This window comes from Marmota marmota, unplaced genomic scaffold (assembly GCF_001458135.2).
Source record: "Marmota marmota marmota unplaced genomic scaffold, marMar, whole genome shotgun sequence".
NCBI classification, from domain to species: domain Eukaryota; kingdom Metazoa; phylum Chordata; class Mammalia; order Rodentia; family Sciuridae; genus Marmota; species Marmota marmota.
The window spans coordinates 32,277,007-32,293,581 of NW_025999977.1; the positions used below are offsets into that span (position 1 = coordinate 32,277,007).

A 16,575-nucleotide genomic window follows, 5' to 3' on the forward strand; every position below is an offset into this window, starting at 1 on the left:
GAATACTAAGTTTCTTAATGACTAAACAATTCATTTTTACTACGTTTCTGGACCTCAGGGTCTAGTCATTGTTAATCGAATTTTTGATCTTATTTTTCAGTTTTATCATTCAGTAAGGATTAGGAGTAGAGCTGAGATTTAGGGCATGAGGCTAACTAATGGATGGGGCTGAAGAGATTCCAAGTACACACCCCTAGCTTTCTACATTAGCTTATGCAAATGGCACTGAACCATATATACATGTGGTGGGGTGGTCATAATAGGAGAATCTGGACAGTCATATTCAGATTATGCTCTCAGTGGATATAGTTTTAGAATATAACTTGATACTTGTAAATTTTTCAGGTAGTGAACTAAGCACTTTGTCTCAATTTCAGACATTAATTTTTATTATTCATTTCCCCACTTAGACCAGTCTCTCCTTTTGCTTTTCTCATCACCTTTAATGTCTAAAAATATTTATAATTACTTACACAATAATTTAGTAATAATACGCTTCAGAAATTCTGTGGGTGTGTCTTTGGTAGATTCTGGAAGGAAGAAGCTGGTTGTTTTTTAAGTTGACATGTTATTCATGTTAACTATTTTGTTCAGAAAGAATAAGAATGATCTGAAACAGAATTATTTAGCTGTTGAAAATTATTTTTCTGTGCAGAGTTGTTAAAACTATGTTTTCCTTTACTATTTTAAAATGTGTTGAAAAACATGCAGGAAGAATGTTAGATAATACTTCATTTTAAATATTAACAAACTGAGTGAATCATCCTCAGACCTAGTTCTGTGAAATTTTCAATAACTGAAATGCAAAAAACTGGTTATTTTTGTTAACATGGACTTGTAGGAAGCAGAGGTAGGCAAATACATGAGCTCCAGCTGAAAGATAATGTGTGTGTTGAGCTTATGTTTTGTTTTGTGTTGCAAAATAGATGTTAACTGTGTCATTTTTTTTTTTTTTTTGCAGGCAAGTTAATTCAGATTTATGATGCTTTTTTTTTTCTTTTTTGACTTGGCAGTATTTGACAACAGTCATTCCCTATGAGAAAAACAATGGACCACCATCTGTTGAAGATCTTCAAATATTAACAAAAAGTGAGCAAAGACAAAATTAAACTGTTACCTGATTTACTTTGCTGATTCTTAAATCCTTGGTCTTAGTTGCTTGGTTTTGTTATTGTTTGTTTTGTCAGGATAAGATAATGATGGGTGTCATTATTTATTGTTATAAAAGTGAAACTAAAAGCAGCAGCAACACAAACCAACACCAGTGCTAGTGTCCATTTGTAATTCTTTTGTTTTTCTTACTTGAATACGTATGAGCTACATGTTTTGGGAAAAATGTAACTTGACTCTCCATCACCTCTTCAATAAGAATATAAACATTTATGTGGATCTTATGCAACTTTATTAGTAACTGGATAGGAGAGATTTATAGTGAACAGTGTCCTTTCTTATGAGTGTAGAACCCAAGGTGGTAGTTACAATTAGAACATAAATTGATAGTGATGTTTTCATGACATGCATTCACACAGCAAACATTTGATAAAGGCCTGCTCTGTACCAGGCCATTTTCTTAGCACTTGGGATACTTTAGTGAATAAAGCAAGCAAAGATATTCTACCTTTGAGGGGCTGGCATTTTAAAATAACTTGTAATGCTTACATATATTTATCTTATGATAGTCATAAAGGAGCCAGGAATTCTGGTTCTGTCCCTGTTATTTTCTGGGATATCTGGAAGTCACTTCATTCTCATTGAAAAACTAGCAGAAAAATATTTCCTCCACTTATCTCATGATAAGGAAATTATGGGTGATTTGGGGTAAGTCACAATCAATTCGTCCTATTTTATTTGCCCTTAAAATGAAGGGATTAAATTTACTAATCAGTTAGGTTCTAATAGTAGATATTTATGATAATTGCTAGTTAGGAAGAAGCCAAATTAAAGAGCATGACATGGGTATATATTCATGAAGATATTTATTTTGGAAATTCAGGACATGGAGGCACAGGCAAGGGACGACTAGAGGAAGAGTGGGTATGGTACCCTGTTTACTCCTTGCTTGCCTGAATAAAATCTGAAGATTTTATTCTTTTCCTTTGCTGAACAATACTTTAATTTTTTTTTTTTTTTGTATTTAGATATGGGTAAATCAAGCCATGCTAGTCAGTCCAGGATAAAGAACCAAAGGATTAACCGAGTGGCCAGACCTATAATTTTCAGGAACGGCTTGCAAATTTATGAGTGTCTGAGATCACACAGGGGATGGTTAATTAACGGGTCAGTTCTCTTGATTCATAGGCAACTCTACATTTAATGAGGCTGGCTTTTGTATGTGATTTTATATAGAAGTTAAAAAAATTCTAAAACATGATTAGAAGTGGAAATGCTGAACATAATATTACTCTAAAGAAGGGAACATGGATACTGCTCACAAGCCTGAGAGGCCCCAGCGTCTCAGATTAGGAATCAGCCAAAGTCATTGCAATTCTGTCATCAAAATGTCCTGAGTCTAATTGACGTCTTCATAGATTGACAGAGTTTTAGGACATCTGTGGGTGAGAGAATGAAGGCCAACTTGAGACAGTTATGGTGACAGTATTGTGAAGGCAACAGATGGAAGGATGACCTTCACTTTGAAAGTGAAAAAAGTGGTTATCTCATCATGACTTTGGGGAGGACCAAAGCCTCTGCTGTCACCACATGTACGTATTAGTCAAGAGAAAATCTCCGGAAGCAATCACAGTGTGGATATATAACCTTCCTCATAAAAGCTGTTAGAAGGGGATCACAGGTGCAGTAAGAATAGCATTAGAATCACAATTGTTTAGTGGTGTTCATTATGGTTAATACCTGGTATTATATGTCCTTTATATCTGCATGAGTAATTAATCCTCATGTGAGCCTTTGAGATAGGTTTAATTATTCTCATTTTACAGATGAGGAGCTTGGTGGACAGAATGGCTAAGTAACTTGCTCAAAGTCACATAATTAAGGAAGTGGTAGGAGAAAGAATGACAGTTAAACTATATTGTCTTGTCATAGAACTAGGGAAAAATAGTAAGGTATTTTCACCAGGATATTCTGGAGAAAGTCTGAATTGCTAGTTACTGTTAAAGTATAATATTTGTGAGTTTTTCTCTACCTGGATTTTCGAATTTAAAAAACAAAAAGGCGAGTGGTTATTTTTTCTATTTTGGTCTTTTTTATCGTCTTAGATAAAATTGTTAGGCTTGGGACATTGCTCAGTGTAGAGTCTTTGTCTGGCATGCACCAGGCTCTGAGTTTAATGCCTAGCACTTGAGGGGCACGAAAAAGCCAAAGGTTCCCTTTGAAATGAGGCTGCTTCCCATAGGTTTCTCCTCACCAGAGAAGGAGTGGGTAGTAAGGTAGTAAGAAGGCACAGCCAGTGGGTGCTGCTTCATGGAAATCTGTGCTGCTTTTCATCTTTTGTTTTCCTAGCACAAAAACCATCTTTATGGAGGATTTTGTTAATAATCAATATTCATCCATAACTTGAGCAAATAAATCACATATTACAATGGAAAATAAATTTTTATCCATTTTTATGCATACAGTTGTACATAACGTTGGGTACATAATATTCATACATGTACACAATATAACCATATAATTTGGCTGATATCACTCCTTGGTATTTCTACTTTCTTTCCCCTCCTCCCTTTACTTTGTCCCTTCCTTCTAGTCTACTGATCTCCCTTCAATATTCATGAGATCCCTCCTAGGCTGTCTTTTCCTTTTTTCTCTTTAGCTTCCACATTTGAGAGACTTTCTGAGTTTGGCTTATTTCACTTAACATAATGTTCCCAAGTTCCATCATTTTCCTGCAAATGACATAATTTCATTCTTATTTATGGCTGAACTCCATTGCGTACCAGACCTTAAATTATACCAGAGAGCTATAGAAAAAGCAGCATGGCATTGGTACCAAAACAGAAATGAAGACCAATGGAACAGAATAGAAGACACAGAGAAAACCCATAAAATTACAGTTATCTCGTACTAGACAAAGTTCCTGTAAACATATATTGGAGAAAAAGATAGCTTCATCAACAAATTATGCTGGGAAAACTGGAAATCCACATGTAGCAGAATGAAATTGAACCCTTATCTCACTCTGCACAAAATTCAACTCAAAGTGGATCAAGGTTGTAGGCATTAGACCAGAGACCCTGTGCCTACGAGAAGAAAATGTAGGCCAAAATTTCCATCAGGTTAGGAACTGAATTCCTCAACAAGACTCCTAAAGGGCAAGAAGTAAAATCAAGAATCAACAAATGGGATGGTATCAAATGAAAAAGCTTCTTCATAACAAAGGAATTAATAAAGAATGTGAAAAAAGAGCTTAAGGATGGGACAAAATCTTTGCCACCTGCACCCTAGATAAAGCATTAATCTCCAAGATATATAAAGAACTCAAGAAACTTAACACCAAAAAATCAAATAACCCAATCAATAGAATGGGCAAAGGAACTGAACAGGCACTTCACAGAAGAAATACAAATGGCCAAAAAATATATGAAAAAATGTTCAACATCTCTAGCAGTTAGAGAAATGAAAATTAAAACTACACTGAGATTTAATTTCATTTTAATCAGAATGGCAGTTATCAAGAATACAAATAACAATAAATGTTGGTAAGAATGTGGGGAAAAAGGTACACTCATATACATTGATGGTGGGACTGCAAATTGGTGCACCTGTTCTGGAAAACAGTGTAGGGATTCTTCAGAAAATGTGGAATGGAACCATCATTTGACTCAGTTATCCCATTTCTCAGTATGTACCCAAAGGACTTAGCCTACTACAGTGACACAGCCACATTAATGTTCATAGCAGCTTAATTCACAATAGCTAAGCTATGGAACTGACCTAAGTGCCCTTCAACTGATGAATAGATAAAGAAAATGTGATATATTATTTAAGGCTGAGTAATGTAAAATTCCATATATATATTCCAATATATATATTATTATTCCATATACATTCCATATATATATTCCATATATATATATATGATACTTTGCCTCACCTTGAGCCTCAAGGAATGGAGCCAGTATATATATATATATATACATATATATATATATATATATATAGAATATTACTCAGCCTTAAAATGCAATGAAATTATGCCATTTTCAGCTAGATGGATAGACCTGGAGACTGTCAGACTGTCATGCTAACAGAAATAAGACAGTCCCCCCCAAAAAAGTCAAATGTTCTTTCTAATATGCGGATGCTAATCTTACAACAAGAATGTGGGGAGGGAAGAATAGAAGTTCGGTAGATTAGACAAAGGGGAATAAAGGGAAGAGAGGGGGGATAGGAATAGGAAAAATAGTAGAGTGAATTGGACATAAGTTTCCTATGTTCATATATGAATTACACTATCAGTAAAACTCCACATCATGTACAACCAAAGAATGGGATCCTAATTAGAATAAGTTATGCTCCACGTATGTATAATATGTCAAAATACACTTTACTGTCATGTATATTTAAGAAGAACAAATTTTAAAAAGTGAAAAAAACCCTCCATTGTGTATATGGACCATACTTTCTTTATCCATTCAGTCATTGATGAATAGCTAGGCTGGTTCCATAGTTTTGCTATTGCAAATTGTGTTGCTATAAACATAGGTATGCCTATGTTCCATTCCTAGACTTTTGAGGAACCTCCATACTGATTTTCATAGTGGTTGTACTAATTTACAATCTCCCAGTGTGAAAGCGCTTCTTTTTCTTTACATCTTCTCCAACATTTCTTGTTTGTATTCTTGATGGCTGTCTTTCTATCTGGAGTAAGATGAAACTGCAGTGTAGTTTTGATATGATTTCCCGAATTGCTAACAGTGTTGAACATTTTTTCATATATTTGTTTGCCTTCTGCCACAGTCCGGCTGCAGCAAAATAACTGGGGGGTGACGAACAACTTGTGTACGTTGATACAGCAGGAGTAGGAGCCATTTACTGTAGGACAACACAGGTATTTATACATTCCACACAGCTTATCCTAATTAACATAAACTACATATAGCAGTCAACCAATAAGAAATCTCCACACTTAATGGCTCGCTGGCGTTACTTCACAAACCACTCCCTCTGGCAAAATGCCAGGCGCCATCCTGACTTGTTTACAGACTCTAACATTTGCCAGGTGCCATCCTGACTTGTTTACAGACTCTAACATTTGTTGGCTGTTTGACTACTTGTTTGGAGAAGGGTCTGTTTAGTCCTTTTATTAATTGGATTATCTGGGGTTTTTGATAGTAAGTATTTTGAGTTATTTATATATTCTGGATATTAATCCTCCATCAGAAAAGTAGTGTTATGGTTTAGATGTGAGGTGTCCCACAAAAGTTCATGTGTGAGACAGTGTAAGAGAGAGGTAAAATGGCTGGATTAATAAAAAACCTAATCAGTTTATTGATCCACTGATAGGGATTAACTGGATGGTAATTGTAGGCAGGTAGGATGTGGCTGGAAGAGGTGGATTATTGGGGTCATTCCTTTTGGGTATGTATTTTGTCTGTAGTGAGGACAGACTTTCTCTGTTTCCTGGTATCCGTTCCCAGCTGCTTTCCTCTGCCACACTCTTCCACCATGATATTCTGCCTCATCTTGAGCCTCAAGGAATGGAGCCAGCTGTCTGTGGACTGAAACCTCTGAAACTATGAGCCCCCAAATAAACTTTTGCTTTTGTAGTTCTTGTCATATCTTTTGATCATAGCAGTAAAAAAGCTGACTAAAACAAGTAGCTAGCAACGATTTTCTCCCAATCTGTAGGTTCTTTCTTTACATTCTTAATTGTTTCCTTTGCTGTGCAGAATCTTGTTCATTTGATGTCATCCCATTTATTAACTTGCAGTATTATCTCCTGAGCTTTAGGGGCCCTACAGAGAAGGTTGTTTCCTGTGCTTATATGTTGGAGTTTTGACCCGACCTTCATTTTCTTCTTAGAGTTGGCATAGTTTCTTGTCTAATTCCTAGGTCTTTAATGCATTTTGAGTTGACTTTTGTACAGAGTGAGAGATAGGATCTAGTATCATTCTTCTGCATATGGATAACCAGTTTTCCCATCTGTTTGTTAGAAAGGCTGTTTTTTTTCTCCGATGTATATTTTTGGCGTGTTTGTCTGTTCTCACGACTAAAAGGCTCAGGGGTCACTCCAGTTGAACTGGGCTAACTGGGCTGCGCAAAATAACCACAGAAGAGACACAAATACCTTTTTCTTTGGGGTTGCTGTGACGGCTCCTCTGACCTTAAGGGTCTGCAGAAAGAGAGAGAGCGAGAGCATGTGCTGACCCCTTTTATTGAGGAGAAGGTATTCAAATGAGGCAAGGGGTCAGGTTTCAGGGGGCTGAGTATCTTCGTGATGTCCACTGTCACCAGATTGACTGACACCTGGGTAGGCCACATCCAAGGGCACAGTAAGAGAAGGGGACACACACAAGGCACTTCCATGGAAGATTCTATCCTAATCAGGGCAAGGAATTTTATTACAAAGGTGAGCATAGCTTCACCCATGGGGCTGTAGCAAGACACACCCATGCACAAGACACTGACCCTCAAACCCAAGAAGAGTGGGGAAAGCTCTGCCACATTTCTGTAACTGAGCGCTTCAGCACCCAGCTGGGGAGTATGACTCAGTCACGTGCAAGGTTGGTCTCCCACATTTGTCAAAGATCAGATGAGTGTATCTGTGTGGGTTTGACTCTGTGTCTTCCATTCTGTACCATTGGTCTGTGTGTCTCTGTTTATGTCAGTACCATGAAGTTTTTATTTCTATAGCTCTGTAATTTGAATTTAGGTGTTGTGATACCTCCAGCATTTTTTTTTTTTTTTTTTCATAAAATTGCTTTGGCTATTTTGGGTGTTTTATTTTTCTAAATTAATTTTAGGACTTTTTTCTAGTTCTATGAATAATGTCATTACTATTTTGATGGCAATTTCAATGAATCTACATATTGCTTTTGGTAATATGGCCATTTTAAAAATATTAATTCTGCCTATCCATGAACATGGGAGTTCTTTTCATCTTCTCATGACTTTTTCAGTTTCTCTCTTCAGTGTTCTGTAGTTTTCACTGTAGAGTCTTTCACCTCTTTGGTTAGATTTTTTTCTTCAGTGTGTGTGTGTGTGTGTGTGTGTGTAGTGTATATGATTTCTTCATTTCCTATTTTTAGCTCTTTTTGTCTAATTGCTCTGCCTAGAATTTCTAATACTATATTGAATAGGATTTGTGAGAATGGATATCCTTGTCTTGTTCGGGATTTTAAAGGCTGTGCTTTCAGTTTTCCCTATTCCCTAAGATATTGGCTTTGAGTTTGCCTTTATGATGTAAGGTAGGTTCCTTCTGTGGCTGGCTTCTTCAGTGTTTTTTAATCATAAATTGGTGCTTAATTTTGTGAAAATTCTCTGCATCTATTGAGATGACTGTGATTTTTGTTCTTGATTCTATTTATGTGAAGAATTAACATTTATTGATTCGTATGTGTCAAGAGTTTCTTTGCATTGTGGGATAAAACCAGGTTGGTCATGATGTACAATCTTAAAGTTGTTGAATATAATTTGCTAGTAATTTATTAAGGATTTTTGCATGTAAGTTCATCAGAGATATTGGTGTGTAGTTTTCTTTTCTTGATGTGTCTTTATCTTATTTACATATGAGTCATTTGGAATGATTTGGAAGTATTCCATTTCTTTCTCTTTCATGGAATAATTTGAGGAGCTGCATTAGTTCTTTAAAGGTCTGGTGGAATTCAGCTGAGAATCCATCTCGTTCTGAGCTTTTTTTTGGTTGGAAGGCTTTTAAGTATTGCTTCTATCTCATTGCTAATTATTATTCTGTTTAGGTTTTCTATGTTCTCTTGATTCAATTTTGGTAGGTTGTTTGTGTCTAGAAATGAATCCATTTCTTTTTAGTCTTCCAATTTTTTCAATGTAAGTTTTCAAAACAGTCCCCAAGGATCCTCTGGATTTCTGTGATTTTTGTGGTGATTTCTCAATTTTCATTTCTAGTTTTATTATTTTGGGTCAGCTTTCTATTTTTTTTTTGGTTGGTTTGCCTGGGGGCTTACCAATCTTTGTTTACCATTTCAAAGAACCAGCTCTGTTTCATTGATCCTTTGTATTTTTTTTTTTTTTAATTCTCAATTTCATTGATTTTGGCTCTGATCTTAATTATTTCCTTCTACTGATTTTGAAATTGGTTTGTTCTTGTTTTTTCCAGGGCATTGAGATGTATCATTAATGAGGTTATTTGGATATTTCTGATTTTCTTATATAAGCATTCATAGCTATAAACTTTCTTCTTAGAACAGTTTTCATAGTGCCTCATTGGTTCTGGTAAGTTGTATCACTATTTTTGTTTGATTCTAATATTTAAAAAATTTCCTCACCTGACTTCTTGTATTACCTATTTGTCATTCAAAAGTGTATTATTCAATTTCCATATGTTCGTATAGTTTCTGTAGGGTTTTTTGGCATTAATTTTAAATTGCATTTCATTATGATCAGATAAGATGCTACAATTATATCAATTTTTTTTTGTACTTTCTAAGAGTTGCTTTGTGGCCTAAAATATGGCTGTTTTGGAGAAAGTTCCATGAACAGCTAGAAAGAAAGTGTATTTGGCTATTGTTGGATAAAATATTCTATAGTTGTCTGTTAAGTCCATTTGATTTATATTATGTTTCAGGTCTGAAGAGTGTTTATGTCTGGATGTTTATGTCTGGACTATTTTGATGGCAATTTCAATGAATCTACATATTGCTTTTGGTAATATGGCCATTTTAAAAATATTAATTCTGCCTATCCATGAACATGGGATTTCTTTTCATCTTCTCATGACTTTTTCAGTTTCTCTCTTCAGTGTTCTGTAGTTTTCACTGTAGAGTCTTTCACCTCTTTGGTTAGATTTTTTTCTTCAGTGTGTGTGTGTGTGTGTGTGTGTGTGTGTGTGTGTAGTGTATATGATTTCTTCATTTCCTATTTTTAGCTGTATTGGTGAGAGAGGTGTGTGGAAATCACCCAGTGTTATTGTACTGTGGTCTAAGTCTTTAATTTGCATAGTGCCTGTTTTATGTAATTAGGAGCACCAAAATTTGGGGCATAAACATTCACTATGTTATTTTTTTTAATTGAATCATTCCCTTTACTTGTATGAAGTAACATTCTGAGTTTCTTCTGATTAAGTTTGGCTTCAAGTTAGTTTTTTTTTTCAGATATGAAAGTAGTTATTCCTGCCTTTGGCTATCTTTGCCTGTAAGGTGAGTCTCTTGCAAACAACATCTAGTTGGGTCTTATTTTTTAAATTCTATTCTGCCAGCCTATGTCTTTTAATTGGGGAGTTGAGACCATTTACCATTTAGAGAAATGTTTATTCCTGCCATTTTGATTTGTTTCTAATGTTTAATTTGGTCCTGTTTCTCCTTTGCTTAGCTAATCTTCAAATGAGATTTGTCCATTTGTGGGCTCTGTGATTTGTTTTAGATTTCTTCTGTGTGCAGTATTTCTTTAAGTATTTACTTTAGTGTCAGTTTAGTAGTCATGAATTCTTTTAGTTTCTGCTTATCTTGGCAGGTTTTTATTTTCCTTCAATTCTGAAGGATAGCTTTTCTGGATACAGCAATCTTGGTTGACAGTTATTTTCTTTCAGGGCTTGGAACAAATCATTCCAAGTCCACCTGGATTTTAGAGTTTGTGATGAGACATCAGAAATAATTCTGATTGACTTGCCTCTAAATATGATATGATGTTTTTCTCTTGAGCCTTTTAAAATTCTGTTCTTATTCTGTATGTTAGGTGTTTTAATTATAAAGTGTCATGGACAGGTTCTCTTTTGACCTTGTCTATTTGGGATTCTGAATGCCTCCTATATCTTGATGTCCTTCTCATTCTTAAGGTTTGGAAAAATTTCTGTTATTATTTTCATTAGTCTGCATCTCACAACCTTCCTTGACTGCAGTAATTTTTATCTTTGGTCTTTTACTGTTGTCCCAGAGTTCTTGTATATTCTGGCTACAGTTATTTATTTTCTTTTCTTTAATGTAATCTAAAGGCTGGTTATTTTATCGTCCAATTCTGTCTTCAACTCTGTTAGAGAGACTTTCACCTGAATATTTGATTTGTCTTTTGTTTCCAGATATCTATTTGGTTCTTTTTCAATACCTGTATCTCCTTTTATTGATTTTTCTCATTCATATCCTGTACTGACTTCCTAAATGAATTCAGTTGTTTTTCTGTGTCTCTTGAAACTCATTGATCATTTTTATAATCACTTATTTATTTATTTTATTGTTTTAAATTTGTTCTAATTAGTTATACATGACACTTTGACACATCATACATAAATGGAGTGTAATTTCTCATTCTACTGGTTGTTCATGATGCAGAATCACACTGGTTGTGTAGTCATATGTGTATGTAGGGTAATCATTCTTTTGAATTGTTTATCAGGTATTTCTTACACTTCAGTATCTTTGGAGTTAGTTGCTGGTGAATTAGGAAGAATTGTGTTACTTTATTTTTTTCATATCTCTTGAATTCCTGTATTGGGTTTTATGCATCTATTGGAATGGTTTTCTCTTTCACTGTGATGTGTGAACCTTTTTAGGGCACAGTCTTCACTTGTCAAACTGTCGTGGAGTCATCTAGGTTGAAACCCCTGATATCCACAGCCTTTGTGTTAATTTTTTTTTGCTGTAGTAGTTGTAGTGTGTGGGTGGGACCCTGTAGCCATTCCTGCTTGGCATCTGGTTCTTAGTTTGGGGTTTTAATTTCTTCTGTTTTTTTTTTTTGTATTGAGGTGTAGCTGAAGTTTGAATTTGGATGATTTTTAGCATGAGCAAGGTGCACTGTCTTGGCTGGTTTAGTTCAGCAGCAGAGTCTCTCCCCTGAGAACATGTAATGTCCCTGTAGGCTCTCAGCACCTCACAGAAAAGGGGGAAACAAACAAGAGCAATAATTAAAGCAAACCATAGACAACATTAGAACAAATACCTGGTGCCTCCATAACATCTACAACATTAGCACAAAAACAGAAATGGTGGGATCAGCAGTTGTCGGCAGCAAAACCAATGAATAGCCATGAACTAGATCTGGCATTAAAATAAATAGTAGGTATCAAATATGCCATCCACAGGCAACAACATGAATGGTAGGGGCAGGAGTTTTGTAAACCAAATAATTCTAAAAGATGGTGAAAGTACAGTTCATTAAGAGAAAATGTGACAGGAAGGTAGAAGAAAGTTTATAATGTTCTAAATTCAGAGAGGATGCAGAAGAGATGTAGCAAGTGATGGTTGTAAGAAGGAGAGAAATAGAAAAAGGGAAGAGGGAACAAGAGAGTTTCTTTTAGTGGGGAAAGAAAGGAGAGGAAGAGAAGCAAGCAAACAAAACCAAAACAAATCAAAACCAAAAGAAACCACAAGCCCTAACTCTGAAAAGACAAGGAAAAAAATAATTATTGTAAAAAAATGCTAAAAAATAAGAAAAAAAAGAAATACTTATATGTGTATATACCTACAAACCAATTAGCAAAGCGCGTGTGTGCGCGTGCACGCACGCGTGCGCGCGCACACACACACACACAGATTCTTAATGAAAAATGAAAGAATTGTTCCACTGAGGTGGTCAAGATAGTCAATGAGGATGGATGGTCACTGCCTATGCCCAGCTGTTCTTCTTTCCATCTCTTCTTGGGCTATGTACTGAGAGAGAGAGAAAGTGCCAGGGCTGGGGGTTTTTAATCCCTTTTTGTGTTGCTCACTGAGCTGCCAGTTGGAGCGACCTAAAACTGACACTGACTGAAATAGTTCTCAACTTACCTTCTCACCAGAATAAGGGAGGATGGAGTGGGAAGTACTGTTGGAGTTTTGCCTGGACAGACCAGATCGAAGCGCTTGCAGAGTGGGGCTGCTGCAGAGTTCTCTGAAAGGAGTTCTAATGTTTGGCTCTAGTCAGGCATTAGGGACTCTGCTCTGGAGAGATTAGATCAACACGCCCCTAGGTCAGGCAGATGTTATCTCTGTTGGGAGTTTGTATCTCAGGAACCTCTCAAAAATTCTACTCATGGGGCAGGGGAGCCAATCCTGTACACACTGGGCTGCCCACGAATATGGCCTTTGCAGGCTTAGTCCCTCAGTGTACCACCTGTTTACTTTCCTAACCCTCTTTAGCTGGTCACCTGAACCACCAGACTCAAAGGGAAAGCAAATTGCACTCCCTTTCATTTTTCTGGCTTGAACCCACCTGGTTACAATCTTCTCTGTGCCTGTTTCACTCACCTTCTGCTAGGTACACCCTGGCCTCATGGTAGGCACTTGCCAGAACAGTGTGGTAATGTTTGCTATAGTCTCCTGGTTCCCGCAGCAACAGCTACAGTGTCACCTCCACAAGATGGCTCCTGCCTCAGATCTGTGCTTACCAGTTGAGAAACAGCACTTTTCAAACACCAGTTTGCTGTGCTGTTTCTGGATCAGCTGAGGCCAGCTGCTTTTCTGATCTACATGATTTTCTGTGCCAAATGTATCTGCTGCTTTTCTCTGGGTTATCCCTCCCCTTTGCAGGGAATCATTGCTACCGCTGCTGATGCAACCAGCTTGGTTCCAGTGTGCACTTCCGTATTCTTTGTTCAGTGCGCCTGAATTTCTGAGTAGAGTTATAAGCGACTGTGACAGTCCAGTATTGAATTTTAGTGAATTCCCTCTTTCACCACCTTGCTAAGTAATACTTCTGCTGCTTGAATCCTGGGCCATGGAGCAACTTGGAATGCAGTCTTCCTCTAGCCTGCCATCTTGAATCTCTCCCTTTGATATTTTTTTTATAAAGTTTCCAAGAAGTCTGACAGACGTGGTCCCTGAAGAGCATAGCTAACTATCTCTGTGTCCAGAGCTTGTCTAGTTCATGAGATTGGCAGCATTGAGTTCCTTCTGATCCACACAGCTCATCCAGCTACTCACATTCAGTATTTATGACAAAACAGAGACTTCGTGTAAATAACCTAATTCCTCTTTCCTGCCTCAAGTGTTTAGAAATTTTAGATCAGGGAAATAACTCTCGGAACTTACTGAATTAAAATTCTTGAAGCTGTACTGGTGTATTTCCTTATCCAGCAAATAATCTTTAATTTGTATGAATTAAGTTATATAATTAAGTCTTCAGTATTTGAAATTAAATATTATTCTTTATCTGTATTTTAAATTGTTGCCATTTTCCTTTTCTCCTTTATTTTGCAGTTCTCCGTGCCATGAAGGACGACAGTGAAAAAGTTCCGAGCTTGTTAACTGACTATATACTGAAAGGTGAGTTTTATAATAGTATTATGAACAGTGATTGGGAAGTTTTGATCAGTCAGCAAATGTATAATCTTTTTAATAGATTTGAAAAGTAACTTCCAAACACACAACTTATTAATCTTACTGTACAGAGTGAGGATAGATAGCATGACTATGTGTTCTGCCAATGTTATGGTTATCAAAATTTGACTTTCATTTGAGGTCTTAGACCAGAAATAATTTCTACAGCTGAATCATAAACATTGAGGGAGGTGGTAGCTGGATGCAATGTCATACACTTGTAATCCCACCAACTCAGGAGGCTGAGGTAGGAGGATCGCAAGTTCAAGGCCAGGCTCAGGAACTGTGAGAGACCCTGTCTTAAAATAAAAATTTTTAAAGGACTGGGGATATAGCTCAGTGGTAGTGCACCCTTGGGTTTAGTCCTCATTATAACAAAAAACTCCAATGTACAAAAACACTGAGAGAGGTAGTAGAGAGAAATTAATAAGATACTGCCATAATTACGTGGGCATTAGGTGTGGACATGCTGGCCCTGGGAGTGTGAGAAGAGTGGTTTCTTGTCATCTTGGGGACCACAGAAAAGGGAGAAGGACAGATGGTCATTGAGAACACATGAAGGAAGAAATAGTCAAACCAGTTAACCATGCCAGGGGGAATGCAAAAAAGACTAATGTCAGGGGTAGAGAGGGGAAGGGGAAAATAGAAAATAATAATTTTTATAAGTCCAGGACAGTGAAAAATGAGCCAAAAATCTTATCTTAGGAACAAGATCAAGATCACAGGGTGGGAATATTGATGAGGCAGAAGAAGACCGGAGAAGTTAAGGGTATCATTTTGCTGAGGAAAGAGTAAAAGTTTGGATGATAAAGGGAACCTAAGACCTTGTTTAGTTATAGGCAAAACTAATACCTTTCAATGAAATTATTTTTTAAAAGCAGCAGTTATTCATGCAACATATTTTGAAAAACATCACAAAATACACCTTGTGGTGTTTGATCAGAATTGAGGACTCCTCTTCTAATAACATTTTCCTTCTTTGGGTTCTCTTCTCTGTCAGCTGAGCATAAAAAAGGGTAGAATTTCTGAGATGTGTAGTATCTCACATGGGCCTTTCTTTCATCCATAGCTTTACTAAAAAGGAAGGGTGTTCCAAGTTCATAATGTATAATTACCACTGTGGGAGACTCAACAGATGTAAAAATATGAGTCAGTTGCTAGTGGGTTAACAGGGGTGTGGAAAAGACTAAATGGACATGATTTTAAAATTTGCTATGTTTTTCTGATGGCTGGCTTTTCTCCCTATTAAATTCTGAATTATTTTTCATACCTGACATCTTTGTTTGCTTTTTTGTGTTGTGCTAGCATTGGTATGAAAGCTGGATTGGTATGGAAGAGGTTTGTTCTTCTAATGTGGAACAGGAATGAGACAAACATAAAGAACATGTCTTCATTTTAATTACAGCGGGTCTCTATGGCACTGCCACAAGGGAGGGCAGAGTGTGTGCTCTGGAAGCATTCTTAGCTATCTTATACCTGAGCTTTGCCTGCATGGAAGAGCTCTGGGGGGAACGGGTTTTTAATTCTTTCCTCTGAATGCCTAGGCTTAGTTGTGATGCTGTCCCCGCTGCCCTAGGAAGGCAGCACTGTGCTCTTCTGCTTCTCTTGCCCAGGCCTCTGGCTCTTGTGTGTAGCCTGGTGTCGCACCTACCTGCTCATGCTGAGCTGGTGATGCATGCCTTGTGCTTTTGTCTTGGCTCTGTGCTGTGAGGACTGGGTGGCAAAGAAGCCACTTCTGTAGTGGTTCTGTGGCCCAGAAAAGGAAGTGGGTGTAACGAGTATGGGAGAAGGTGCTGACATCGGGTAAAGTAAAGTGCCCTTTCCCACCCATTGTGGCAATTCACAGCCTGTTCAATGTCCCTCTTCCTCAGGGACTAGTAACAAGACATTGTCTTGGAGGGGTAGGTTGCTCAAGGGGACAATGCTCCTGTCCCTTGTTTGGCTGGCCTTTTGTCAGTAACACAGATGGCCATGACTTGACTGCCTAAACATATTGTAATCTTAGTTTTAATGCAAAGGTCAGAAGTAAGAAGGTGGAGAAGGGCCTCACATGGCCCTAGGAGGATAGGATGGGTGCCACTGGGGGCTAATTCAGTTTCTTCTCACCCCTGCTTACTGTGTTCATTGCAGCCTCCTTATCCCCCCTCCCTTGACAACCAGCCCCCCCCCCCCCCCCCCGCTTCAACAATAGTAC

At 37.2% G+C, this 16,575-nt stretch overlaps 1 protein-coding gene across 3 annotated transcripts in view; it reads left to right on the forward strand.

Moving 5' to 3' along the window:
• The window catches only part of Fez2 (fasciculation and elongation protein zeta 2), a 50,360-nt gene that overhangs the window by 32,140 nt on the left and 1,645 nt on the right, over positions 1 to 16,575 (forward strand). For 2 of the 3 annotated variants that reach the window (XM_015479773.2, XM_015479774.2), the window contains 2 exons: positions 1,014 to 1,089; positions 14,262 to 14,327. In XM_015479773.2, the coding sequence (XP_015335259.1) occupies positions 1,014 to 1,089; positions 14,262 to 14,327 (142 nt within the window). Of the gene's footprint in view, positions 1 to 1,013; positions 1,090 to 14,261; positions 14,328 to 15,686; positions 15,720 to 16,575 lie in introns of all 3 variants that reach the window. The other variant, XM_048804560.1, reaches the window with a different exon arrangement.